This window comes from Aptenodytes forsteri, unplaced genomic scaffold (genome assembly GCF_000699145.1).
Source record: "Aptenodytes forsteri isolate BGI_AS27 unplaced genomic scaffold, ASM69914v1 Scaffold9, whole genome shotgun sequence".
In the NCBI taxonomy this organism is placed as follows: Eukaryota; Metazoa; Chordata; class Aves; order Sphenisciformes; family Spheniscidae; genus Aptenodytes; species Aptenodytes forsteri.
In genome coordinates, this window is record NW_008796217.1 from 2,727,704 (window position 1) to 2,752,599 (window position 24,896).

At 40.2% G+C, this 24,896-nt stretch overlaps 1 protein-coding gene across 1 annotated transcript in view; it reads left to right on the forward strand.

The window, feature by feature from the left end:
- The first annotated feature begins 5,258 nt into the window (after positions 1–5,258).
- The window catches only part of KAT2B (lysine acetyltransferase 2B), a 37,402-nt gene continuing 17,764 nt past the window's right edge, over positions 5,259–24,896 (forward strand). Inside the window, exons 1-10 of the mRNA XM_009288648.2 lie at positions 5,259–5,345; positions 7,084–7,210; positions 11,683–11,828; positions 12,341–12,430; positions 14,185–14,366; positions 16,699–16,890; positions 18,157–18,263; positions 20,033–20,158; positions 22,521–22,657; positions 24,064–24,272. Coding sequence (XP_009286923.1) covers positions 5,259–5,345; positions 7,084–7,210; positions 11,683–11,828; positions 12,341–12,430; positions 14,185–14,366; positions 16,699–16,890; positions 18,157–18,263; positions 20,033–20,158; positions 22,521–22,657; positions 24,064–24,272 — 1,403 coding nt within the window. The remainder of the gene's footprint in view (positions 5,346–7,083; positions 7,211–11,682; positions 11,829–12,340; positions 12,431–14,184; positions 14,367–16,698; positions 16,891–18,156; positions 18,264–20,032; positions 20,159–22,520; positions 22,658–24,063; positions 24,273–24,896) is intronic.

Here is a 24,896-nt window from a genome sequence, read left to right on the forward strand (position 1 = left end):
TCCAGATGATCTTTCTGAGGGCAAAAGCCTTCTCCTGAGGTGCTTTGCCTCACAGAGGCAGCTGTGCTGTGAAGAAGTGCAGGCAGCCTTGTCTCCTCCCAAACCCTTTGTTTTTTTGGGGACTCACCAGCCCCACATGTGTACTGCCACAGGTGCTTTGTTGGAAGGGAGACAAGTGCCAGTTGGGAGGGGAGGAGGGCACGTGGTGGGGTACAGTGCGGTGACAGCTCGTACTGCCGGTGCTCTGCTGGGGTGTCCTTGCTGGCCCTCTTCTGTGAGAAGTCCTGGGTGCACGCCCCATTGGCACTCCAGCGATGGGTTGGAGTGGGACCCATGGCCGGGGGCACCCCAGGGCCTCTTCCTCCCGCCAGGATCTAGGCACAGCCACAGCACTAAACGCTGCTCTGTGGTCAGATTAAAATGCAAAACCTACCTTTGCTATTTCACTTGTCTTCAGTAATTCAGCGGCAGGCAGCTTTCTTTCAAGTCTCAAAACTGAAGCAAGTAGGCAGACGGGAAGCTCATTGTCAACTAATCAAGCGGCTTCTCCTGTGGGATAAAGGGGGAAGGATGGAGCAGGGTGGAAGAATGTGTTATTTGTCTTCCTGAACACCTGGCAGGTGCTCCAAAACGACACTGCTTGGCTTGTAACATTACTGGTTTGCAAGAAACTGTAGCAGTGTAAAGCGTAACTTTGAACTTTTTCTTACTTTGGGTTGCAACTTCTTTTCCATTTATTTTGCATTTCTGTGTGTGAGTGCAAGAGTGAGAGAGGGCAAACACTCAAACCATCTCCGAAGGGGATGTTCATTCAAGTAGTGGCCATGTGTGAATCTTGTGTAAATCTACATAGAGCTGTACGGGTTGGAGTGCAGAAAATATGTAATGGCATCCTTAGAGTCGATCACCTTCTCCCACGTAAAATTCATCGCAAAATTCAGCACGCAGAATTTATTAGGAACTTAACCTCAGAGATGCTGGGAGTAGCAGAGGCAGGGAAGCGTGTGTTCGCTAGGGATGAAGAGCAGCAACACAAGAAGATGGAGAGGTTGGTGGCCGTGTAGAGGGTGAGTCTCACTGGCGACAGCAGAAATGCCGAGCAGAAAAGGGTGGAAGGTGCTGCTCTGGGGTAGGGACCAGGGACCTACTGGTCCTTCTTCAGCGATCCCTTTTCTTCACGGGAAACATGGACAAAGACATCTTCAGTGTGCATGTGTTCTGAGCAGAATGAGAGTGAAGTTTAGGGAGCTGCTGCCCGGGCTAAAGAAATGTGGGGTTTGTTTCTTTTTCCTGATACAGAACTGGGACAGGAGAGTTGTAGCTGTTGAGCTGTTCTGCTTGACTTTTTCCCCCTGTGAGAAAAGGTCGGGGTGGAAGGGAGAGAACAGGCTTTTCTGTATTAAAAAAACAAACAACCCCAAAAAGCAACCTTCTTAAATACCTGTGTTGGGGTCTTTGTGTGGGGGGGGGGGGAGAAAAGCACGTTCTGAACAATAAGATATATATTAGAAGTCAGCACAGTTTTCATGACTTTTGGAAGTGCACAGTAGTGCTGTATGCTGTGTGAGGTTTTGTATTTGGCACTTGCTATATCTGTGCACATATGAATGGCTGCATACATCGTTTTGGTTTTGTCCAGTGTGAAATTGAGCATTAGGCATGCGAGCTTGCAACACTTTTATATAAAAGCAGCACTGTGTGACTTACACACATAAATATATTTAATGAAGATGTAGGAGGAAGTCTCGTCGGCTTTTTTTCCCTATTGGTTTACAGTATGTGAAAATACAACCCTCTCTCCAGTCTCACCGGGAGTTTTTCTTATAAACAAGTTGAAATGTGTACTATTTTAGTACACTAAGTTTTCTGTAAAACTGGTTATTTCTCATTATCTGTATCTTACAGTAATACCTGGATGCTTATAAATATAATTAGAGCCCAATAGCCTAAGGCATTTGCACAAGTAGCAGGGAATAGTACCTCCTTGAAGAAAGACCTTGTGCTTTAGATAAACAAAATGGACAGAGAGTGAGAAGGGTTATGATGAGATGACTTGGCCAAGGCCCTGCGGCAGGTGAGTGGGTGGCAGAGGTTGAAGTAAAATCTGGGTCCCGGGGTTCCAGACCAGCTGGAAGTGACCCTTGGTAGAGGCACTTCTTCCCACTTCTCATCCTGGAGTGACCTCTATGGAGTTTTCCTGCTCCTACACATAAAAAATAGTTCATAGGGTAAATATGTACCACCGTTTCCGTAATGAATTTTTTTTTTTTCCTGAATTTTATAAGGCAGATTAAGATGAGGCAGACTTGGCTGTATTACTGCTGGACTCTGTACGGTGTGAGTACAGCTCCTTGAAGCTCAACTGGAAATTATTAAAGTTGTTTTCTGCAGAAGTGTATAGGAGACATACGAGACATTTAAAGCTTTCTTACGATCATTTTCATAGTGCGGTGAATCTGTTTTACAGTGTTTTACAGGCCCAATTAAAGCATCTTCCCTTAAATTAAATAGGAAATCTACCATTAACTTTACAAGGTGGGAATTGGGCCCCTATTATTAATAAAAGCTTTATATGGTAGCCTACATCTATTCTGTAAGTGAAACTGGAAGATACAGGGAATAAAATACTTGGATTGATCAACAAATGAAGAGCATATCCTTTGAGCTGAACATTGAACTGATTATTTTGTATTGTTAAACACAAATGGGTCAGCTAATTTCCTGATAGGTATGAGTAGCTCTTGAAGCAGTGTCTAACTGTCTGGTTGCTGGGTACGGGACAGGAAAAATATGTATTTTAAATTCATCAACGTATTTGTTATGGTTTGTGTGATGTTCTTTGTTAAAACCATCAATTTGAGGTTATTGCTTGCAGGAGAAAACTTACAGGGTATTTTACACGGCTTTTGTGTTGGGAGGAAGAATGTTTTTTCTAGAGTAATTATACTTGCTGGAAATAGGAAGATCTGTAATGTTGTGTATACGTAATCTGTTGAGTCTGCTTTGCGTCTCAGTTACCAGGCAGGGCAACCTGTATGATTTTGAGCTGGAAAGAGAGCCCAGCAAAACAGCTGTTTTGAAACCCAGTTTTAAGACTTTTGGGGTCTTTTACTTTGTAATTAAGTTAGCTTGAAGTTTGCAGTTCTTATGCTCATTTCATTACCCGAAAAGGGGAGGAATGTTTTAGTCCATAAGTTACTGTAACATTCTTCATTTATTCATTATTATTTAGATACCTGAAACCCGCTTAAAAGGGGCTGAGATGTGCAATGTTGTAACTTTCAGGTGCTTCCTTTTTAAATAAAAATGCTAACAACGTGTGTTAAAATGTGCTGTATTTTTTCATTGTCCATTTTTGACCTGCTATCAGTATATTCAGTATTTTAAAGGAAACAGTAACTTTAGTTTGTCCAGAGTTGCGGTTTCCACTGCCCAGAGCTACCGGACAGTTTGATTTCCCACACTGTAATGCTCCACCTAAAATGGAAGGGGTCAAAAAATTATTGACATTATATTGTAGAGTGCAAAATGTACATAATTTCTGCACTGTTTTTTATTGGGGGGCAGGCAACAGTGTGTAATTGTTGCGCTTTGTTATACTGCACTCATCCGATTTTACTAAAAACCGCCAATGAAGATGCAGTGTTCGTGATCCCTGGGCCTGCAAAGACGACAGTCATTACTTCTGCCTTCAGTAAGGCAGAAGTCCCCAGCTTTCTCCAGTGGCTTTATCAAAGCTCTGCAGATGTCCCAGAAAACAAGGCTCCAAGGACTGGATGTACTAGTTCAAATGCTTCTTTTCCTTCCTCCACTCAAAACTGTTTTGATCTTAAGTTTTTGCGGAGGTGAAGTCATACTTTATTTTCTAATGAAAAGCAGATGAGTGACATTTTTAAAAAAGGAAGAAAGAAAGGAAAAAGCTGAAGATAGTCAAAGAAAGGATTGAATGAACAAAACGCTGTGGAAGACTTAAAACAACTCAGCAATTTAAGCCATTGAGGAATGCACATTGCGTATTCACTGCAAAATACTTGCACTGTCAACATCTACAATGAGAGCTTAGTTTTAAAGAGGAACTTTTCAGGTTGTGTTTCCCCTTGGTTAACAGAACATTTATGCTGATTCTGGTGTTTTATAGAGAGATTAACGAAAAAACCCACCCTAGTAGTTGTTTGAGAAAGGTCTCTGGAATAATTTGAACAATACAAATTAACATCTGCTTCAAAAAGATCTGGCGAGGAAATATACCGAGGGCAGAAAAAAATCTGCCGTTGAACACACTGTTTTTATTCTTCTGTGGGTGGGTTGATATTTATTTTTGGCAGTTTAACTGAGCTGTTATCACGATTTGTACATCTGTTTGTTTGCATCTTTGCTGTTAATTATTGTGTGGCACTAAAGTTTGTGTAGTTACTCACTGTTTATAGTTTTTAGGCTTGATAGTAAACATTGTGTGGTGAGCTTCTGTGAAATACTGCTTCCACTTGGAGAAAAAATTCTCAAAAAGCTTGTGCCTCGTTTGAGGGGGTTTTTTTGGACGTGTTTCATTGTGGTATGATTTAAGGCAATTAATGAGCAGCATGATATTATGTCAGTAATTTACAGGGTTGAACATTCTCGTCCGGACAGCTGCATGGGAAGGATCAAATCTTACTTCGCTAAAATAATATCCAACCAATTTTTGTTTGAGAACTTCTTTACGATTGTCTCTCGAATTTTCTTTGGCAGTAATCTCATTTTCTGACAGTTTTTTCTGTGACGGTTTCTCTATCCTTGTCTTAACTGCAAAAACTTCCATGGCGATGTTGCCTCTCCCACAGAGCAAATGTGGATAGCTTATTTGGCATTGGTTTTGTTTAGCTGGAGATTCTAATTGAAAGTGTGGTTTCACATTATCTCACAGGTGTCCAGAGCCCCACACCAGGGCAATCCTTGGTTCGCAGGTGTCACTCAATCACTGATCTCTCTTTCTAGTCATTAGACTTTAGAGAGGTCCTGTAGGTCTGGATAACAAACAAAAGTAAAACTGGCTCAGTGCCTGTGAAACTGTAAGAGACGGTTTCTGCTGTAAAATAACACCGGGCCTTCTTCGCTTCTCTGCCAATCATATTACTCATAGAAAACATGATAGAAAAATAACATAAAATTCACCATAAATCCATCCAGATTGCATTTTGTGAGACTTAAAAAAAAAAAAAAAAGTTTTAATCTTCCCCACATTTCATACTGAAACCTCCCCGATGCCACATAATAAATACATGGCGTGGCAGGCAGCCTGCACCCATGCAGTGAATTTGGAGAGGTTCAGGCGATGCAGGTTCTCAACCTTCCAAGGGAAGTATGAAGTATGTGAGACTTAAAAAAAAAAAAAAGTTTTAATCTTCCCCACATTTCATACTGAAACCTCCCTGATGCCACATAATAAATACATGGCGTGGCAGGCAGCCTGCACCCATGCAGTGAATTTGGAGAGCCAGGGGGTTCAGGCGATGCAGGTTCTCCCCCTTCCAAGGGAAGTATGTGGAAGTGGTTTTGCTGGGCACTTGCAGGTGGATTTCTGAGTCATCCTGGTGGCTCCAGCTGCTGAAAACACCACTCACACCCCTTCGAACCTGCCAGACCACCCTGGGTGCAGGCAGAGGCCATGGCACCTGGGGCCAGGAGCCCAGCCGGATAAAGACTTAAGCATTAGAGATGGTAAAAAACATCATGTGGTGCTCAGCAAACTGCAGGCAGCAGTTTTCTTGGTGCTCAGGTTGCTGAATACTGAAATTAGTTTGGAATAACAATTTACCATCAATCTACAAAGCTGTCAGTCTTAGGAGCTGTCAAGCTGTGATCCTTTCTGCTTCTCCTGGGTGCTTCTTCCTTAGGTAAGGTGAGATTTGGAAACAAAAGGAAAATGAAATAGGTTCCTGAAATAGATTGCATTAAATATATTCAGAATGAGTTTTGAAAAATGACACATTAGTGCTGGATATATTAACATCACAATTTTTCCTACGAAGGTTGTTTCAGTCATCAATATTATGCAGCAGTTGGCACACTTTCCTCAGTGAGGTCTTGGCACTGCAAATTCATGAGCATCTTGTTACAGGCCAGTGCACAGATATCTCTGAACAGTAGAAAAGCACACTTTTCTTCTGATTAGATCTCCGCATGGGGATATGAATGCTGTTAGAAGAACTTTACCATCAAAATAACTAAGATCTTTTGGATATGCAGAAGGAAATCCCCTCCTATAAAGCTGCTCTTTGGGTAACTAGAATCAGGACTTTGAACTTCTGAATGATTTGAAACACAATTACCCAATTCACAACCTGTCCCCTTCATGGTCACCCCTTTTAGCTGCAGTCTGTTGGTGGTGTTTTGCAGTCCCTGAGCGTAAATAAACTTTCCAGGGTAAGCAGCAGGTTTCACTGGTAGCGTCACTGTCTTTGGCATCCGTTGCTTTTGTGGCCAAGCCTTGCTTGAGACAGCATTCTCCAATAGTGCAGTTATTGTTTGCTTATTTCAGTACTTGGTTAACCCTGCTTGGGTTGTCATGGGCTTGGTTTTAGTTGCTTGATTCCTTGTTGCCGGTATAGCTGATAAGGCAGTGATAAACATGTTGCCTGTTAGATAACCTGTTTGTGTTTAAATCATTAAAACTGTCTCGGTGGCAGGATCTGTACTTGTTGATATACCAGTAAATGTCTGAATACTTCTTTCATATAGGAGCTAGAGTGAAGGCTTTCTGTAAAGGAATTAGCCAGAGTTTGCATATGTATTTTTTCGAGCACAGTTTGCTTACCGGAACCTTGTTAATCTCTCTGTTTGGGGTGCTATTCTATTTCTGATTATTTCTACAAAATAAAGTCTAGCTGTGTGGTACAGATAAAAAACCAAAAACAAAGCAACAACAACAGCAAACCACCCTCAAAATCCCTCCCCCCCCCCCCAACCACCCCCCAAACATCGAAACAAAACAAAAACAACCTTGAAATTAATAATGTTACTTTTTATTGCTTTTGAAATAACGCTGTTTCAGCAAGTTCCTGGTTTTTTACGCTGTTGATCGATACCCCTTTGCTTTGATTTCAGGCTGAGGAATCCTGTAAATGCAATGGCTGGAAGAACCCCAACCCGCCGCCCACGCCCCCCCGGGCAGAGCTGCAGCACGCGGTTGTCAGCCTCGCTGAACCCTGCCGCAGCTGCAGCCACGCGCTGGGTAAGCTTTTGCCTTTCTCCTGCAATCCACGTGCTTATACCCAGAAGTCTCCACTCTTGCAAGGCGAGAGTCAACATGCCATGCCAAGACCTAGAAATGGGGGTTACGACTGGACATAAATGTCGATCAACTTGGATTAAAATATGTCGGAAATATCCTAAAATGAGTTTTGAATAAATTGGACTAAGGTCCAGCTTCTAACAACCCAGACATCTTAAATTGTTAAAATGCAAAAGCACTTGTAAGCTACCCATAACAATTCTAATACTTTGTGTAACATATGCATTAGCCTCACAGTGTTTTATCTGTCAGCTGCCTTAGTTACAACGTGAGTGACTCTCTCCTGTAGGCTGTATTATGTTTTCTTACTACAGAATAAACTATAAAATATTCTTGAACATTGCTAAAGCAGGTACTCTTACCTACAAAAAGAACTGTGCCTTTTCCGTGTCACAGAAAATAGTACTGGGGTTGTACATCTTAGCATTGTCTAAGTTGCTGTGCAGACAGCTTGCGTATCTTTGAAGCAACTGCTTAAAATCCACTTTTAAATACTGTTGTGGGGCTTTGGGGTTGTTTTTTTTTTTCTTCCAGATTGATTTGTTACCCACATAGCCTGAAAAAGAGTGGTGAATCACTGTATTATTTTTTTTAAGAATTTGTGCTTATCCAAAATAAAAGCTGATGACTTTTTCTGTATACATTAGCAAATATTGAACAAAAATTGAGCTAAAATAAAATTCAGAACTAATTGAAAAGAAGTGGTTGCTATTTAATTTTTGTTGATGTCCGAAACTTAGGACAGTGAAATAAGAAAAAGGAAATCTAAAACCTTCACAATGGATTTTTTTTTTTTTTTTTTACTTTTGAAAATAATATTGGACTTTGTGTGGAATACTTTTTTTTATCTCTGGGTTTGCTTGCAGGAGAAGATTAACAAATGCATAGTATCACAGAAAGTTCGGTTGCTTTAGCCAAGTTAGTTTCAACCTTTCATCACGCAGCTTCTCTGTGCTGCTTTTGGTTTTGCAGTTAGGGTAGCTTGTGTTACCCGTCCCTTTCATTCCTAGCCTTTGAAGGAAGAGGTTTTTCTTTCCTTTTTTTTAATTCTTATGAGGTATTGTGTCTGTCAGTTCCCTGTTCTTCAGCAGAATTGGTGGATGACTACGTATTTTGTAGAAAAACTCAGCTCTTCAAAGGCTGAGACTGTTTTTGGTCTATTAAAAAATCTTAGATTGCTCATTAGCTAGGGAACCAGGGAAAACCAGTACTAGTGAAATGTACCTTATGGAACAAACTGTATTTTTATTTATTGCTGTTTTAGAAAAGGTAAAGTTTCTTATTCTGCCGGCTGCAGCTAATGAGGATGATGTTTCATTTGAAATAACTGAAATGAGTTGCTGTCTGCTTCCTCATACTACCGGCAAAAATATGTCTCTCAGCACTGTTTTCCAAGATAATTTTCCTATTCATCTCCTCTAAATTAGTGTGTTCCTGCTGAATGCCTTTAAAACCAGACTGACCACAAGATGGGCAGGCTTCAGATTATCATCTGCGCTGCATTTTCTCTTCCTCTGAGAGCCGTTGAAATAACAATGTAGAAATTCCTGTACTGGTTAAAGCCATACCTGATGTAAAATGTAGGATGTTTGGGTTCTTTGCCTTTTTGTTAATTTATTACTTTCTTCTAAAGGTAATCCTAGACATTAGTCTTGCTTGAGAAATCTCTTTTTGGGGCTATGGTTCAATCTTCAAGCCAGTGCAGTTTTTGGTGCATAAATCTGTTTGGTGGTGCGTATTACCTTATCGAGCTTATTTCTGTCTACTTACCTACAACTTGTATTCTTCTATTTGTGGCTCAGCCCCACAGCTTGGCTCTGTACTGGGCTTTTAATGAATATTTATTTTATTTGGGTGATATAGTGGGTCACTACCATAACACTGGGAAGTGGTGACTGAATTGTATGCCGGGAGAATTCACTCTCCACCAGCCTCAAGACCAGGTGTTACGTAGTCAGAGGCTCTTTCCTCTTTTATATTTAACTGGTTTCTCCTGTGTTACAGGGTGTGTTTTCCTGTTGGTAAACATTTTCGGTCTTGAGTCTAGTGCACTTTTAAAACTCGTTAATTAATGCGTTAGTACACTGTGTACACACTCGGGCTCTCTTTTTTTCTCCCAGCACTGTCTTCGGTTCCTGCTATGCACCTTCACATAGCGTATTTGGGTATTGCTTGGTTTGCCTGTCCTGTATACATTACTAGTGTTTTTATGTACACACTGATTTTGAGATAGACTGTGGCCACATTCCTTATGAGTCTGTTTTCTAACCGCTCCTAATTCATACGCTCAAGTACTTGCTTATTGAAGTTGCACAACTAAAATAATTAACTTGCTATTTTTTGGGTCCTCATATCATTGCATTGGCCTTGCTCTTTCTGCTTGCTTGCTTCTTCTGTATGCAGTAGCAAGCTATACTTGTGATTCATTTTTTTTTAAATTTATTATTTTGCAACCGTAACAGCAGCTGCGGAAGGATGTACCAGTTGGGCAATGCAGATGGGTGGGACTGTGTAACTCTATAGTCAAGAGTAACTCAGTATTTGATGCCATCAAATCAAATCAAAAAGCTTTGATTTTAATAAAACATTTACTAATGGCTGCAAGAATTTGGGAATGGACTGTGAACAGCCGAAGAAAGATCGTTTGTTGGACTGATGTACAAACATTGGTGACTCTATCGTAAATGGTAACCGGTAGTAAATACATGCTGGTAATACGCTTATATTACTTTTAGATTCACCGTATGGGTAATAATTCTCTAGTTTAATAAAATGTTTAAATATGGCCACTAAGTAGTCGAGGTAACTTTCAGTATTGTTATGGAAACTGTGTGGAAATGGCTTCTTATGCTGATGTTTTATTCATTTGTTAGTTGAATGCAAGGTTTCTTTAGTATGTTATCGATTTCTAATGCAATGCTCATCTAGGAGGGGAATGTATTACTTTTACAAGATCAGAACAGACAACTGGGAATATTAAACCTTCATATCTGGCTCAAGGACAGAAATTAAATAGTTTTATTCTACCCAGGTTGCTGAATATTTGTCCTTAAAGAAAGCCCATGATGACCATTCCCTTTTCAGTTCTGAGCGTGTGCTCAGAACTTAAGACACTATATTATAAATGTTCATTTAAGTGGAAACGATTGCTGGCGTCTTTTTAACGTTCTGAGCCATGGTGTCCTTTTTACTTGAAGCTGCACAAATTTATTGAATTTAAACATTTTGGCAGGTGTCATACCAAACTTTCCAAAACAAACCATCTTTGCTCAGTGGCCAATAAACATGAATGTTTTCAGGTCAAGTGTTGTTTCTCCCCAGTTCCTCTCCCCTTAAGGAATCAGATTTATGCTGAAAATTTCTTACCAGTCCTAATCACATTGGCATATCTAAGATAATACAATAATTATCTAAGAAATAAATATTGATACAAGTTATTAAAATATGTAAACCCTAATATGCCCAACCTTTTAAATACTTCTCCTTTTCTTGTAGAGGATATTTTCTTCTCCTTTCAGAGGAAACGATATGCATACCATGTACGTTGGCCTGGAGTCAGCAAAGGTCATTGCTTTTTGTAATGCAAATATCTTCTTTCTGGGAACTGACTTTTTGTTTTAAATTGCCTTCTCTCTTCCTGGGGCCAGTTGTTCAAACCAGCTTGAAATGAGTGTCCCGCTTCACATGTATAAACCTCAAGCTTTTGAAATTTACAAATGTGGAACTGTACTTACCTTTGGAGATGATAAAAGGGAGTTTGTCACTTGGAAATTATGATACGTTGAAAGATGCTGTTTTGTAAACTTCCGAAGAAATGAGCATGTACAATCTGCAGAAGCTTTGTTAATATAGCGTGCACAAAGCATAGTTTGAATTTACATGATATGAAAGTATGAGACGTAGCCAGTAATGTCCAGTTTAAAACAAAAAGCCTATTTATGGAGCTTTTTTTTTTTTTTTTTAAATCTTCATGGAATAAGGGGCTACTTGTATCAACAACTGGATTACCTAATTTATGGGAATTATGGATTTATTTTCTTCAGTCAAGAAACTTTGTCTGAAAAGCATAGCTCTTGGACAAAAATATATGTAGTTATTTATATATTGCAACTTATATAAACATATATATGGCAACAGGACTTGTGTGGTCTGTTTTAAGTGTTAACAGATACTGTGATTCCAACCAGCCATCGTTCCTCTGCTGTGGGAATTACGACCCCTGGAACACCTTTACGAATTGCTCCGATGTGACATATATTTCAGTCACCTCTGATAAGACGTTCTGTTTAAATAGGTTATTACAGGATCAGTGCCTTTACCATTAGGGCTTAGTTTGAGATATCCTGGGGAATACTTGTGCTATCGGTTCTCTCAGTAGGCTTTTTACAAGTTTGGTTTTTTATTTCATTTAGCTACTCATGTTTCTCACCTGGAGAATGTGTCTGAAGAAGAAATGAATAGGCTCCTGGGGATTGTATTGGATGTGGAGTATCTGTTCACCTGTGTCCACAAAGAAGAAGATGCGGACACCAAGCAAGTTTATTTCTACCTGTTCAAAGTAAGCTGAACTTGTGTAGTATCTTCTCAGGTTTTTCACTCTCTCACACGTAAGCCAATTTCACTGCCCCTCATGCATGTATTGACTTTATCTGGTGAGACTTTTTTTCTCTAGTGTGATGCTCTAGCGGCTAACTATGTGCTAGACGTTGTGGTACTTGCAATGTGCTGTATCTTACTCAAAAAGTCACCCAGGTGATTCTGACCCTGAGTCCCATCCATAAACTCTGCAACCTGCAAGCCTTACCGTCTTCGCTTACGCATCGGGAAAAGTCAGTTGACATAAATGCTAACTTAGCTGCCTACATTTGCTCAGAGAATTCTCTTATATGCATTTCAAAGAAGGTGAATTCACAGTGAAGTTTAGTAGCTATAAATTTAGATGACTAAACAAGCAGATATATAGCCAGGAGATTTTTCAACACTGCTGGCAGTGTGTTGTGCGCCTGTGACTTCCATTGACCCTATGTATGCAAATATGCTAATTTTAAAAAATTTATATATTTTTAACAGCTTTTGAGGAAGTGCATTTTACAGATGGGAAAACCTGTAGTAGAAGGATCTTTGGAAAGTCCCCCATTTGAGAAACCTAGCATTGAACAGGTAAACAGTCAACATGTGGGTTTGGTTGGTGTGGGATTTTTTGATTTGGTGGAGGTTTTTGGGGTTTGTTTGTTTGTTTTAGGTTTTGCTTTTTTCTTTTTTTTTTTTGTGAAGGTAGGCACTGGTTTTGAAAACATGGCATTTTAGGCAGTTTGCAGCTGTTTCTGTATATTACTTAGGACAAAGCAGGGGACTGTAGAAGACTTCTGCTGCTGCTTCTCCTTTAGTGTTGGTACAATAGTTACATTATTTGACTTCTCTCATCATTCATCTTATGCTTTAATGAAACTGACTTTTTCGTGGTTTTAGAGAAGGAACTTAAAATACTACTTTTATGTGTGGCAGTTCTAATCTTTCTCTGTTTCAAGTGATGAAAAATGCTGTTGAAGTTTTGAAATCCGATATTAAAATGACATGTCTTCTGCAAATCGATGAAAACGTTACAGTCCAATTCAGTGAGATCATAGCCTTCTCTTTCAAAGGGTACACAACAAAAAACAAAGCCGAAACCGAAGAATAACTGAGGCTTTTGTAACTCTCAGTGGATAAAGAACATATGACAAATTCAGATTTTGGTTAAGCTCCTGAGAATGCACTTTTGGCACACAAGTGGGCCCATTAGCTCCAGTGAGACTATACAGAGGCTCACATACCTCGCTGAAACAGGAGCTCGATGTTTTCCCATCAGTGGATGAATGGATGCTCTATTGTTAAACAGGACATTTTAAATGTGAAGACTGTTATGTGTAGTAATTATTTCCTTGCAACTCTCACTTCTTATAATTTAGGGAAATCAAAGCATTTTATTGCTGAATTTCGGGGAAGTCTTCACCTTAAGTTCTCCTTTAGTTTGAGTATAAACAAAGAATAAGTGTATGTAATCTCCATACACTCCTAGACCTTAAAATACACTGTTAAAAAGGTTTTGTAGAATATAATTTTTTGTCACATTCTTCATACTGTTCAATTTGCTTAATAAAGTAAAGCGTAGAGATGAAAGGGTAATTCTTCTTACAGTTTATTTTGAAAAAATTTTCCCTTAAAATAGACCGATATTTTCAACTCTGTTTTAGCAGTTCAGCAACTCAAATCACACAAAATTATTTGCTAAGCAGCAGTATTATAATTGATTTATTTTATATATATATGGAGCAGCACTTTTAGTCACACATTTTAACTATCTTCAGTAGTTTTTTTTAAAGTGGACAGTATACAAAGTGCAATGACGGGACATACTTGTGAAATACTGGCACTTCCTGAAGAAATAATATGATGTGTAGACAGAAAGTTAACTAGAAGTCCACAAGCCCTAGTCTAATATTGAAAAGTAGCTGGAGAAGTTTATAGGTGATACTTGATTTACAGAGGAAATAAATAATGCAGCATGGTTATCAGCAAAATTGTGCATATGTGAGCATGTAGAAGAAAGCCTACTGGATCTTTCTCTGTTCCCTGACAAAGTATTTTACTTTGCGAAGCAAGGGAAAATAAAGAATTTTCCTTCTCTCCCTGTAAGTCAGCTGCTGGAGGTAGATAGAATAAAAACATCTGGATGTACCTGCTGCTGTGTACAGGGGAACCAGCTTGTGGCAGCTGCACGAATAGCTGAGCAAGGAGTTCATGGTCTCCGGTATTTGTTTTCTTTCCCATGTAATGCAAGTTCAGGGTTAATAAACATAAAGTGAGGAATGTTCAAGGACACTTCTACAAAAATTATGGCTAAATAATTAAACATCATTTTCTTCTGTTTTAAGGGTGTGAATAATTTTGTGCAGTACAAATTTAGCCACTTACCCTCGAAGGAAAGGCAAACGATAGTGGAACTGGCTAAAATGTTTCTGAACCGCATTAACTACTGGCACCTGGAGACACCTTCGCAGCGACGACTAAGATCACCCAATGATGATATTGCGGGGTATAAAGTGAATTACACAAGGTAACGCTGCCTTTGATTGTTACAAGTCTTGCTTACAAATATGGCACGTACACACTTCAGGAATACACCAGTACCTGTACGCCATAGGAGCACCTTGTGAATTTTTGCAGTCATGGAGCTTATATGAAAACCTGACGATTTTAGTGAGACTGTGTCAGTTTCACACGCATGCTTGTGTTTTGAGATGTGCGCTTTATCAGCCGAGAACAGGGAGTAGAGCTCGCGAACATCTGTACCTAACAATGATTTGGCACGTCCTGTGTTTGCAAAGTTGCTCTCAGTCTTAAGATATGAGCCTCGTGTAAGATCCATACTATAAATTCAGGCAAGTTGTTATTCAACTTAAAAAAAAAAAAAAAAGAAAGTAACATTAAGCATTGCAGAGCATCACAGTTTGAAATCAAATCATGGAAGATTTGAAAAATAAAAATAATTTTGTAAGTGCTTGAATACTAAATGGTGAGGAGACACTATTAGGTTCCTTAAAATGATAGCTCTTGTTATGACCTTTAAATAGGTTGTCAGAATTTAGAGGAATAACTTAGTCACTGGGGGCAGAAGAGCTAGGATAAAAAGCTGGGTCTCTCTTAATTTTGCTTTTCCCATAACAGTAGTGCCACACCTTTTTCAGTTAGCACAGCGCCAGCAGTCAAGGTTCCTGCCGGTGCAGGCAGCAGCTAACGTGCCGTCTGTGAGCGCAGGCAGCGGTTAGCCAACGTCTCTGTCAGCACACCTGTTCCCAGGAGCGGCCAGGGACATTTTTCCTGGCTGAGGATGAGCACTGCCTTCTGGCCACTCTTCTGGCGGCCTTTCCTCTGAAAAACAGCTCCGTGGAAGAGAACAGCAAATCCTGGTGTGAGTTGAGACTGTGGCTGGTGATACTGCAGACTGTGCTGTGTCTATGCCCGCCCGGCATGCTCTTCAGATGACCTGTCACCTCAAATAGCTACCTGGCGTAAAGGACAGTTACTGATAATCCACGGGGCTCCTCAGACCATGTTTGGTGTGTCTTTGCCCTCCGTTTGTTTGCGATAAAGATGTCAGATAGCCGGGGTTGGTTGGAGTCAACTTTTATTGTTAATCATTTTGTCACTTGCTGTTTCTCAAACCTTGTGGCCTGCAGTCCCTAAGGCTCCGCCGACCCAAAGCGCTGACTCTTTCTGTCTGATCTAACCTGTCAGTGTGAGCTTCTCCCCTGCGCGGCGTTTGAGGCACTGCTCGGGGTGCTGAGGAAGCCGCTGTCTGCCATGGGTGCACCTCGTGAATTCTTGCGGTCACCGACTTCATTTGAAAACCTGATGATTTGAGTGAAACTATATCAGAGTTTCACACACATCCTTTTGTTTTGAGAGATGTGCTTTATCAGCCAAGAACAGGGAGTAGAGCTCTGTGAACATCTGCATCTGACAACTCTTTTGCAACTCCTGTGTTTGCAAAGATGGAGACACGAGAGTTTGGGAGAGCGTTTTGAGACAGGCTGTACTTTGGGTCTGGATGAGAAAACCAGTGCAGGATCCAGCGCAGTCTGTTTGCATCCAATTCTTAACTTTTTTTTTTTTTTTTTAATTGTTGGAGCTTTCATAATGGTTGTGGTCTGATTCTGTTAAAGCTACAGATACCATCGACTGTTCATTTACACGCAGGTACTGAAATCTTGTTTATAAAATTAACAGATATCATGACCTACATAGTCAGTGTACTCCTGATCTACCTCTTCAGTACCATGACCCCTTTTCCAAGAAGAGTAACACGACATGCTATATTTTCATATGTACTTCTTAGTGCAAAACACATTACAGAGGGAGTTACTGGTAAATGAAAGAGTATTGAGTCAGGGTGTAATGGGAAGAAGCCAGCTGGTGGGAGAGCAGGGTGGGAGTCCAGTCGGATTGGGGTGGAGATAGAAGTGTCGCCCCTTTTGTGTCTATGTGGGGAAATGCAGAAGTTTAAAGAGGGGAAAACGGGCCAGGCTAAGGGTCTTTGGAGTCGCAGTGAGGAGGCGTGGGAGGCTGAACGAATGAGCTGTGGAGAGAATCCCTGACATCAACACGAGTTTTATGTGATCTATGATTACTGTCTGGAACAAGAGCACTTTATGGAAACTAGACTGCAGAGAAAAAGAATATATGGAGACTTAAAAGTACTTGGCTGTCATTTCTTTAAAAAAGCTGGGCAATATAAATGCTGCTTAACTCTGTCCAGACTTGATGTGGAACTGATTTATACGGTCATACAGCTCTCAGCTGCATTATAAATGAAGTGGATAGTGGTTTTATTGCATTAATTCATATGTTAGATGGTGATAGTTATCTGGCTTTTTTCCCCTTTACAGGTGGCTTTGTTATTGCAATGTCCCTCAGTTCTGTGACAGCCTACCTCGGTATGAAACCACCCAGGTTTTCGGTAGGACATTGCTTCGCTCCGTTTTTACTGTAATGAGACGGCAATTGCTGGAGCAGGCCAGGCAAGAAAAAGACAAACTTCCTCAAGAGAAACGAACACTAATCCTCACCCATTTTCCAAAGTAAGGGGTCGCAATGTGCCTGCATTCAAGGCTAACCAGCAGTATGCAACTTTGGCGTGGAAATGGAAAAATTACCTGCAGCTTAAAATCATTTCTCCTTTTATTCAGTAACAAGTAGATACCGCAGCTTTCTTTTCTGCCATAGCTTGAACTAGTGTATTTTATGTACACAACCGCTTGTTTTGCTTTGTCCTAGGGCTTTACTTTATAAAAAGGATTATTCATCTTGCTGGGGGATTGTGCTTATTGCCTATTAGCAGGTATTGTTGGTCGCTTACTTTCTTTTTCTGTAGTCCTTGGAAGCAACATAGGTCCAGATCTCCAAAAACATGCTCGCTTCTGCTTTAGTGATGGAGCAGTAAAAAAGGGAGTGTTGTACTGGAGTTGGTATACACCTAAGAATTTCAGTTTAATTCAACATTGTAATAGGGAACAAATTAGTCATCCCACCCCCAGAAGAGTTGTGTTCATTTGACAAAGAGGAGAGTAGTTAATATAAAGGTGCATCAGTGAGTCCTAAACTCATGAATTTCATATTGACTTCCTGTTCCAGTACTGGAATATTGATGCCAATCTCTCACAATTAAACAACAATAATCACATATTGGCGTATGTGGGAGAATGACTTGTCTTGAAACATGCTCAACTTTGACAGTCCTTAATTTCAAACATTTTACTGGCAGTTAAGGGTGGAGGTGGTGATAGGATCATTCATTGTATGCTTCCTGTTAAAATAGTGCATCACTTGAAAAATATCCGTATTTTCTGAGGGTGGCTTGGCTCTCTAGCCCATATTTTAAAAGTCTGTCCCTCCTAACAACAAAGGAACTGAACCTGCAGGAGAGCTGGTGGCACTGATGCTGTGCGAGCTGCTGTCTGGGGCTAGAGTGGGTTAGTGCTCAGGGGAATGAAAAGCAACGTGAGCTTTCCAAAGCTGGATAGAGCCAGGATTTGTTGCTCCTACTGTTAGTAATAACGTCTTTTACCACTTTGAAAAGCATAAACTGTTTATCAATTTATCAAAGATAAATTTTCATAGGTGAAAGCACTCTACTGAATTAAGATACTTAATGTCTACTCTGGCTTGTGATTTTGTGTGTGTGTGTTGGTTTTTTTTTTTTTTTAAAAAAGGAATTGGCCAACAGCATTTTCTTACTGAATCATTAAATGTTTTTAAATTAAAAAAAGTTGCAAATGCTTATTCTGAAAAAGAATCTGTTTTGAATGATCCTATTAAGTTAATATTTCACCTGGTTTTGTGCCTAGGTTTCTGTCGATGCTGGAAGAAGAAGTGTACAGCCAGAATTCTCCCATTTGGGATCAGGATTTCATGGTGTCTAGTTCCCGAACTGGCCAGCTCGGAATCCAGACAGGTAATTTGCATTTAGTGATGGGTTAGGGAGCACCTGAATATAAAGATAAACCTGTACAAGTGATGAATTCTAAGGAACGAGACTTAGATATGCAGCTTTATAAATAGCAGGCTATACTGAAATCAGTCTGCCTCAAGTAAGCACAGGTGTCTGACTCTCTGGTGCTTCCTCATATAAAGGTCCCATTTTGACGATGAAATCCAGCTAATTGAAGGTGCCCGTGGAGAAGGCTGGGTGCTGAGGCAAATTGCCTGAGTATTCAAGTGGCACAAGTGCGCTCAATGTGGGCAAGTGAGAATGGTCAGTGTTACCCAATGGCCGCGGTGGGTCACCTGCTGGACAGTGGTCCCCTCGCATGAGGACTCAGGCCAGTCCTCCAACTCCCTAGCAGCAGGGATGTAGGGACCTTGCAGTAGGGAAGTAGGGACCTTCCACTTCAGATGTCCCATTGCCTTTGCACACATGCCTTTGATTTTCTTGGTTTTGTATAGCTTTTCCTTGCTTTGTTATTCATGTGCCTCATCGGCTATTCTGCAGCTTTATTCACTTTTCCTCAGTTAGGGTACTGAGGTATAAGTCATCCCTAAAATTGCAGGGAGACATTAATGATGGTTTTCTTTCTCTTTCCCCTTCTCCTCTTCCTTTCTGCTCAAAAGTATTTAAAATCTATTTATGCAGCTCAGGGTTTGACTTCAATTTTCAGTATTTTAGGAAGCGAAGACTGGAGGCATATATTCAATATTTTGTAACAATTCAGTATTTTGAAACAATTGTTGATTATCAGTTGACAAAACCATCATGTTAGCACTTTATCCAATAGTGAATTTCCTAGAGTAGTAGGGAAATTCCACTGTGACAGATACAGGCTCTTTTTGTGAGAAATTCCTGGTCTGCACCATGAACTGGTGAATTATGCCTTAGGCACAAGTTCATTGCAACTCTAAAATCACGTTGCTCTCTGAGTTCATTCTATCACGTACACTGGGGGGTTGGACTAGATGACCTTTAGAGGTCCCTTCCAACCCAAACTATTCTATGATTCTGTGATTTCTGCAGCGCTTCACTTTAATGTGCACTTCTTAAGCACTGGATTCTTGACTTGAATATGGCACAAAAGAGCTGTTGCTGTTGATGATACCAGGATAAAGGCACGTAAAGAGAAAGACTGCAGGTGTCCAGACTACGAGCAGTCACCTCAACCCCCTACCTGCCTGCCAAAAGTCCTGACACAAATGAAAACTGGATGATTTGGGATGAGTGTTGTTTTAAAAAAAAAAAAATTAGAGAGAGAGATGTTAGTCTGTGGCTTTTTAAAGTAATAGTTTAATCCTCTTAACTGGTGCAACAACTTCTCCCTTTATTGAGTTTGTTTTGTCTTTGAACGCTGTTAAAGTGGACAGCTGAAGCTGAATGATGAGATTTTGCTTTTCAATAGACCCCTACAAAAAGCCTTTTCGTGAGGCTGAACTCCAGCAGGCTTGGCAGGTATGTGAAGGAATTTTGTTTTCTTAGCTCGTGCTCAGCACTGCAGAACAATAAAGCCTGATACTTGCAGTGAAGTAAAGCTAACTCTGTCATCCAGCAGTAACACCGTCCCTCGTTAGGTAGAAGTTTAGAAACTGTCGGCATTGTTCTGTTGCACAATGTTAGCTGTTACTTGGCAGGTGGTGGGTGTGAAATTGAGTCCCTCATTGTGACAGTCCTTCAGTGAGCACCGTAATGGGTTCCATGTCCTGATTTTTTTGTGTTTGTCTTTTATGCCATTCCAGTTATCAATCCTCCTCCTGTTGCAAGATCTGTTTCATACAGCGCAAGTCCTTCGTCTCTGGAGCAGCCCAACAGTGGGAATATGAGTCCTGCTTGCAAAGTTTCTTCTGCCCTTGACCCAAACCTAGGTAACGAAGAGGGAGACCTGCTTTTGGGCTTCTGTCGATGTTATCAGTAGTTGCAGTATATGGTGACCATTGCCTTCACTCTGCAATAGCGACCTTGAGGTGTTTTTGCTAAAAGACATGCACACACATACTTTTTCTCCACTATGGTAATGTTTAACTAGCAGAAATGGCAACTGTATTTGGAAAAAAAAAATCGGTTTGTTTAAATTCAGTTAAAATGGGGAAAGGTTTGCTGGTGTCAGAGGTTGTTGAAAAACACTTTATTGGGAGTACAGGTATTATGAGCCATGAAAAAAGGTTTCATTTAAATAAAGACAGAGTAGAAGGGGCCATTGCTTTTTTTTTTTTTTTCTTTTTTTAATCTTTCAAGGTACTGAAATTGCATACATTTGAGTAATACAGAAAAGTACAAACACACCAACCAGGTAAAATTTAAAACCTGTATGAGGTCAAGTTAAAAAAAAAAGTTTTGGGGAAAAAAAGTTGAATGCATAAATCGTCCTAATAAATCCTTTTTCAAACACGTCAGGATTAATGAGCCTGTCAAGAGAGTTTGTAGGTCAGAGAGATGATCACGAGCTTATGTAAAGTAACTCCTCAAGGAAGTAGAAAAAGCTAAATGAATTCTTAGCCTCGGTGTTCACTACAGAGGAACTTAAGGCAGCTCCTAACTGCAGCTTTCTTTGTGGGGCAAGTTGGGAAATGGTCTTAAAAGTGGGAATGAGTAGAAGATACATGTTTTTTTTTTTTTATTACAGATCAGCAAAATGAGTAGTAAGTAGTCACTAGAAGAATTATCTTTTTTTTGAGAGTGTGAAAAGAAATATGGAATTGACAAACTAATTATTAAGTTGTGCAGCTGAGCTGTCATTAGAATTGCCCTCAGCACTACAGAATTGAAACCACAGATGCAAAACTGTTTTTTAAAGGGGTTCTAAGAGAATTCAGGAAACTGTCAATTGTAAGTCTCCTATTTCAGACAATTAGAAGAAACTATAATAAACTGATTAAGAATGAAATGAATAAATGTGTGAGTAATGTGATGTGTGGAAATTCAGTGTGCCTTTTCTAGAACTCACAAATTGTATGTATCTGTGAAGGAAGTGGTGAGCATTTGGAAAGGATTTTCTGTACCTGGATTTCCATAAAGCTTTTGACAAATTGCTTCAAAAAATCCTTGTTTAAAACAAGAAATTAATCCCTTGGGAAATAAGAAGGAAGGTCCATTCACATATGAATAACTGTTTAAAAAGTAAGAAATAAAGAATAGGAATAAACTGTTTCTACAATGAAGGGAGGTTAACAATAAAATTCTATTGTTAAGAAAACAATTGTACTGCTTGAAAGTCTGAAAAGAGGAATGAACAGTTTGATCCTCATATTTAGAGTGCTACAGCTGTGGAAAAACAATCTGTACAATATATGTAAAATAGTGGGCATAGTGGGCCCTAACTGCCTGGTTGTTTCAGAAAGAAGATCTTAAAGCTATTGTGGATTTTCCTTAGGGGGAAAAAAAAAACCCAAACAAAACAAAACCAACTTATCTCACTGATTACAAAGGCAAAATTCTGTATCCTGGCTCTGACAATGACCAGTAGCAGATCTTTAGGGAAAGAATACAGGAACAAGGTAACCATGGAGTGATATTCCTGTTTGTATGCTTTCCTAGTATTTGGCAGTTTGCTGCTTGGATAAATCCTGAGCCAGCAGCTGGCTTTATCAGTGTTATTGTACCCACTAGTCCTTGGTGGACTTTTCTTTCATGAATTTGTTTAACTAGTTGCTTTTGCTATATTACATGTTGGTCTGCAGTTAGCAGGGCAGTTAATAATTAACATGGTATATTTTGATTTGGAAACTTCATATGGATTTTCTAAGTCAAATATATATGACGTGTCAGACTGTACGTGCTGCTTGGTTTACAAAAAGGGTGAAGAAATCTATAATGGATACTTAATTCCAGTGAATCCCAAAATGGGATTTCATGTCATCCAAAAGTATGCACTATAATTTGCGTATTGAGCACTGAGCACTGACCTTCCAAGACAGCAGCACAGAGGTTCACTGCAGAGGATGCTGAAGCAAAAAGGAAAGCAAATAATTTCACTGTGAATTTACAGAGGTATAGGAGAAGGAGAGGTATAATCATCCTGCTTCATGCTAATATCCCAGTGCAAAGACAAAATTGTGATAAGTATTGTTCGGATTGCATTTCTTTCTTTTTCTCCCTTTCTGTAGGGATTAAAAAAAAAAATCCCCAAACTTGGCATACAAATTAAAGAATGCAACAGAAGTGCTAGACTTCACAGTGCTAGTCTGCGACAGTTAGGTTGTTCTAATTTGTCCTGGTTTTGTTTTATAGGGGAGAAGAGGAAAAATAATGAACCCTATTCTCTGGAGGATTCAAAAAGACCAAGGGTTGTGGGAGATATTCCTATTGAGTTAATCAATGAAGTAATGTCAACAATTACAGATCCTGCAGCAATGCTCGGGCCAGAGGTGAGAAATATATAGACCTGGTCTGTTTGCAAATGGTCTGTTTTCAATAAATGTTCCACATGGATAGAGTATGATAAGCTAAGAGTCCACAAAACTTACCATGCTGTCAGTAAGAGAAATAGAGACTTTCAAAGAGTATGATTAGGTGAGCAAAAGGTATTGATGAAATGCATCATTAACATGAAGAATAGTTCTACAATTTTTTTAATGCATTGTGTACTGTTTGCAAAGAGACTTGGAAACTAGTGATAGTACAAAAGTAGATCCCAGGTTATTTTGCAAGGTACTTTTGTTGCAGAACAGTTCCAGAGTATGCTTTTTATTGTTAATCATAGACGGAGCTGATAAGGTAAATGGGGTTCAAATATTGCAGCAGAATTAAAGATCCAAAGTTAAAACCTTTGTTTTGTGCAGAAGGGCTGATCTAAACAGTTATTTGCTCTGTCTTCCACAGTTGCTCTTTTTCTCTGCTGGAAGAGAAAAACAAACAGAATTGCAGAATTGTGCCATGTACAGAATTGCACACTTTTTTTTTTTTTTTTTGGCTGGCTTTTCCTCCTTCTGTTCCCTTCGCCAGGCTATGTTTTGCCAGCAGCTCTTGTTTGCCAAGGTTTAGCTAGAGACTGCTGAAGATTTGGAACCACCTACATTTCTTACTCAAACTATGTACTGTGACTGATGGCTCTGCATATTACAAATGCTGTGCCAGTCTGGCTGTTGGGGCTGGCACTGACTAGAAACCCAGCAGCCAAACTTTGCTCTAAAAAGTAAACAGTATGTGCATGCAGAGATGTTTTGGCATTGTAAAATGATCTTGGAAAAAAAAAAGTTCAATAAATTGTTTGTATTAATTTCATCTCCATTCAAATATATGGATGCAATTTCTAGATATGTAACAGCAAAATCAGTAGGAATCAAAATGTTCTTTTTAGGCTCTTATGATAGTGGCATATATAGTGGAAAGCACTACTAAAACGAAAAAATACGACTTTGCGTGCATCGCCATTAAAATATGTGATTTGCAGTATGCGTAGGCAAATCCACTACTTTTGTCCAAGCTGGCTAGACTAAAGAAAATATGAAGACTTAGTGGCATAGGCTTCAACTGGATGAGTGCTGTCCCTCGGGAGATTCTGGAACTTGTTGAGTCATAACCATCACTGTTGTTACCTAATCTTTACCAAAAGGAGTTTGAATAAGCCTTTGTACACTGTAGTGTAGACTTCTATCCAGCTTATTTGATGGTGTCATTTCTGCTAAAAAAAGGTAATCATTGGCAGCTCTATTTTTGTAAAAAGATGGCTTGGAAAAAACAGGGGGTTTCATTTGTTTGTTCGTTAAGGCTGTTCCGTTAGAGGATGTGAAATCTCCAAAATGTGATTTTGTTCCTCTTTTGTGCGGTACAGACCAACTTTCTCTCGGCGCACTCGGCCCGGGACGAGGCAGCGAGGCTGGAGGAGCGCAGGGGGGTGATCGAATTCCATGTGGTCGGCAATTCCCTGAACCAGAAGCCCAACAAGAAGATCATGATGTGGCTGGTTGGTTTGCAGAACGTGTTCTCCCATCAGCTGCCTCGAATGCCGAAGGAGTACATCACGCGCTTGGTCTTTGATCCGTGAGTACCGCTGGGGAGGGGTTTGGCGGGTGAGATGGAGAAAGCCTGGTGCTGGTTGCTGGCAGCAGTGTAGGAAGGGGCCAGCTGAGGTGGCGTGGAGGGCAGCTCTGTCGTGCTACCCTTTTCCCATCTTTTCAAGCCCCCATAACTTCTGGCCAATCTAGTTGGATTGTACCCAAATACTATCTTGGAGGCTGTATTAATGACAAGTGGCTTCTTGTTGTGGGACTGTGGTGGGTTGACCCTGGCTGGATGCCAGGTGCCCACCAAAGCCGCTCTGTCACTCCCCCTCCTCAGCTGGACGGGGGAAAGAAAATATGATGAAAGGCTCGTGGGTCGAGATAAGGGCAGGGAGATCACTCAGCAATTACCATCATGGGCAAAACAGACTCGACTTGGGGAGATTAGTTTAATTTATTACCAAGCAAATCAGAGTAGGGTAATGAGAAATGAAAACTACATCTTAAAACACCTTCCCCCCACCCCTCTATTCTTCCTGGGCTCAACTTCACTCCCGATTTTCTCTACCTCCTTCCCCCGAGCGGTGCAGGGGGATGGGGAATGAGGGTTGTGGTCAGTTCATCACACAGTGTCTCTGCCGCTCCTTCCTCCTCAGGGGGAGGA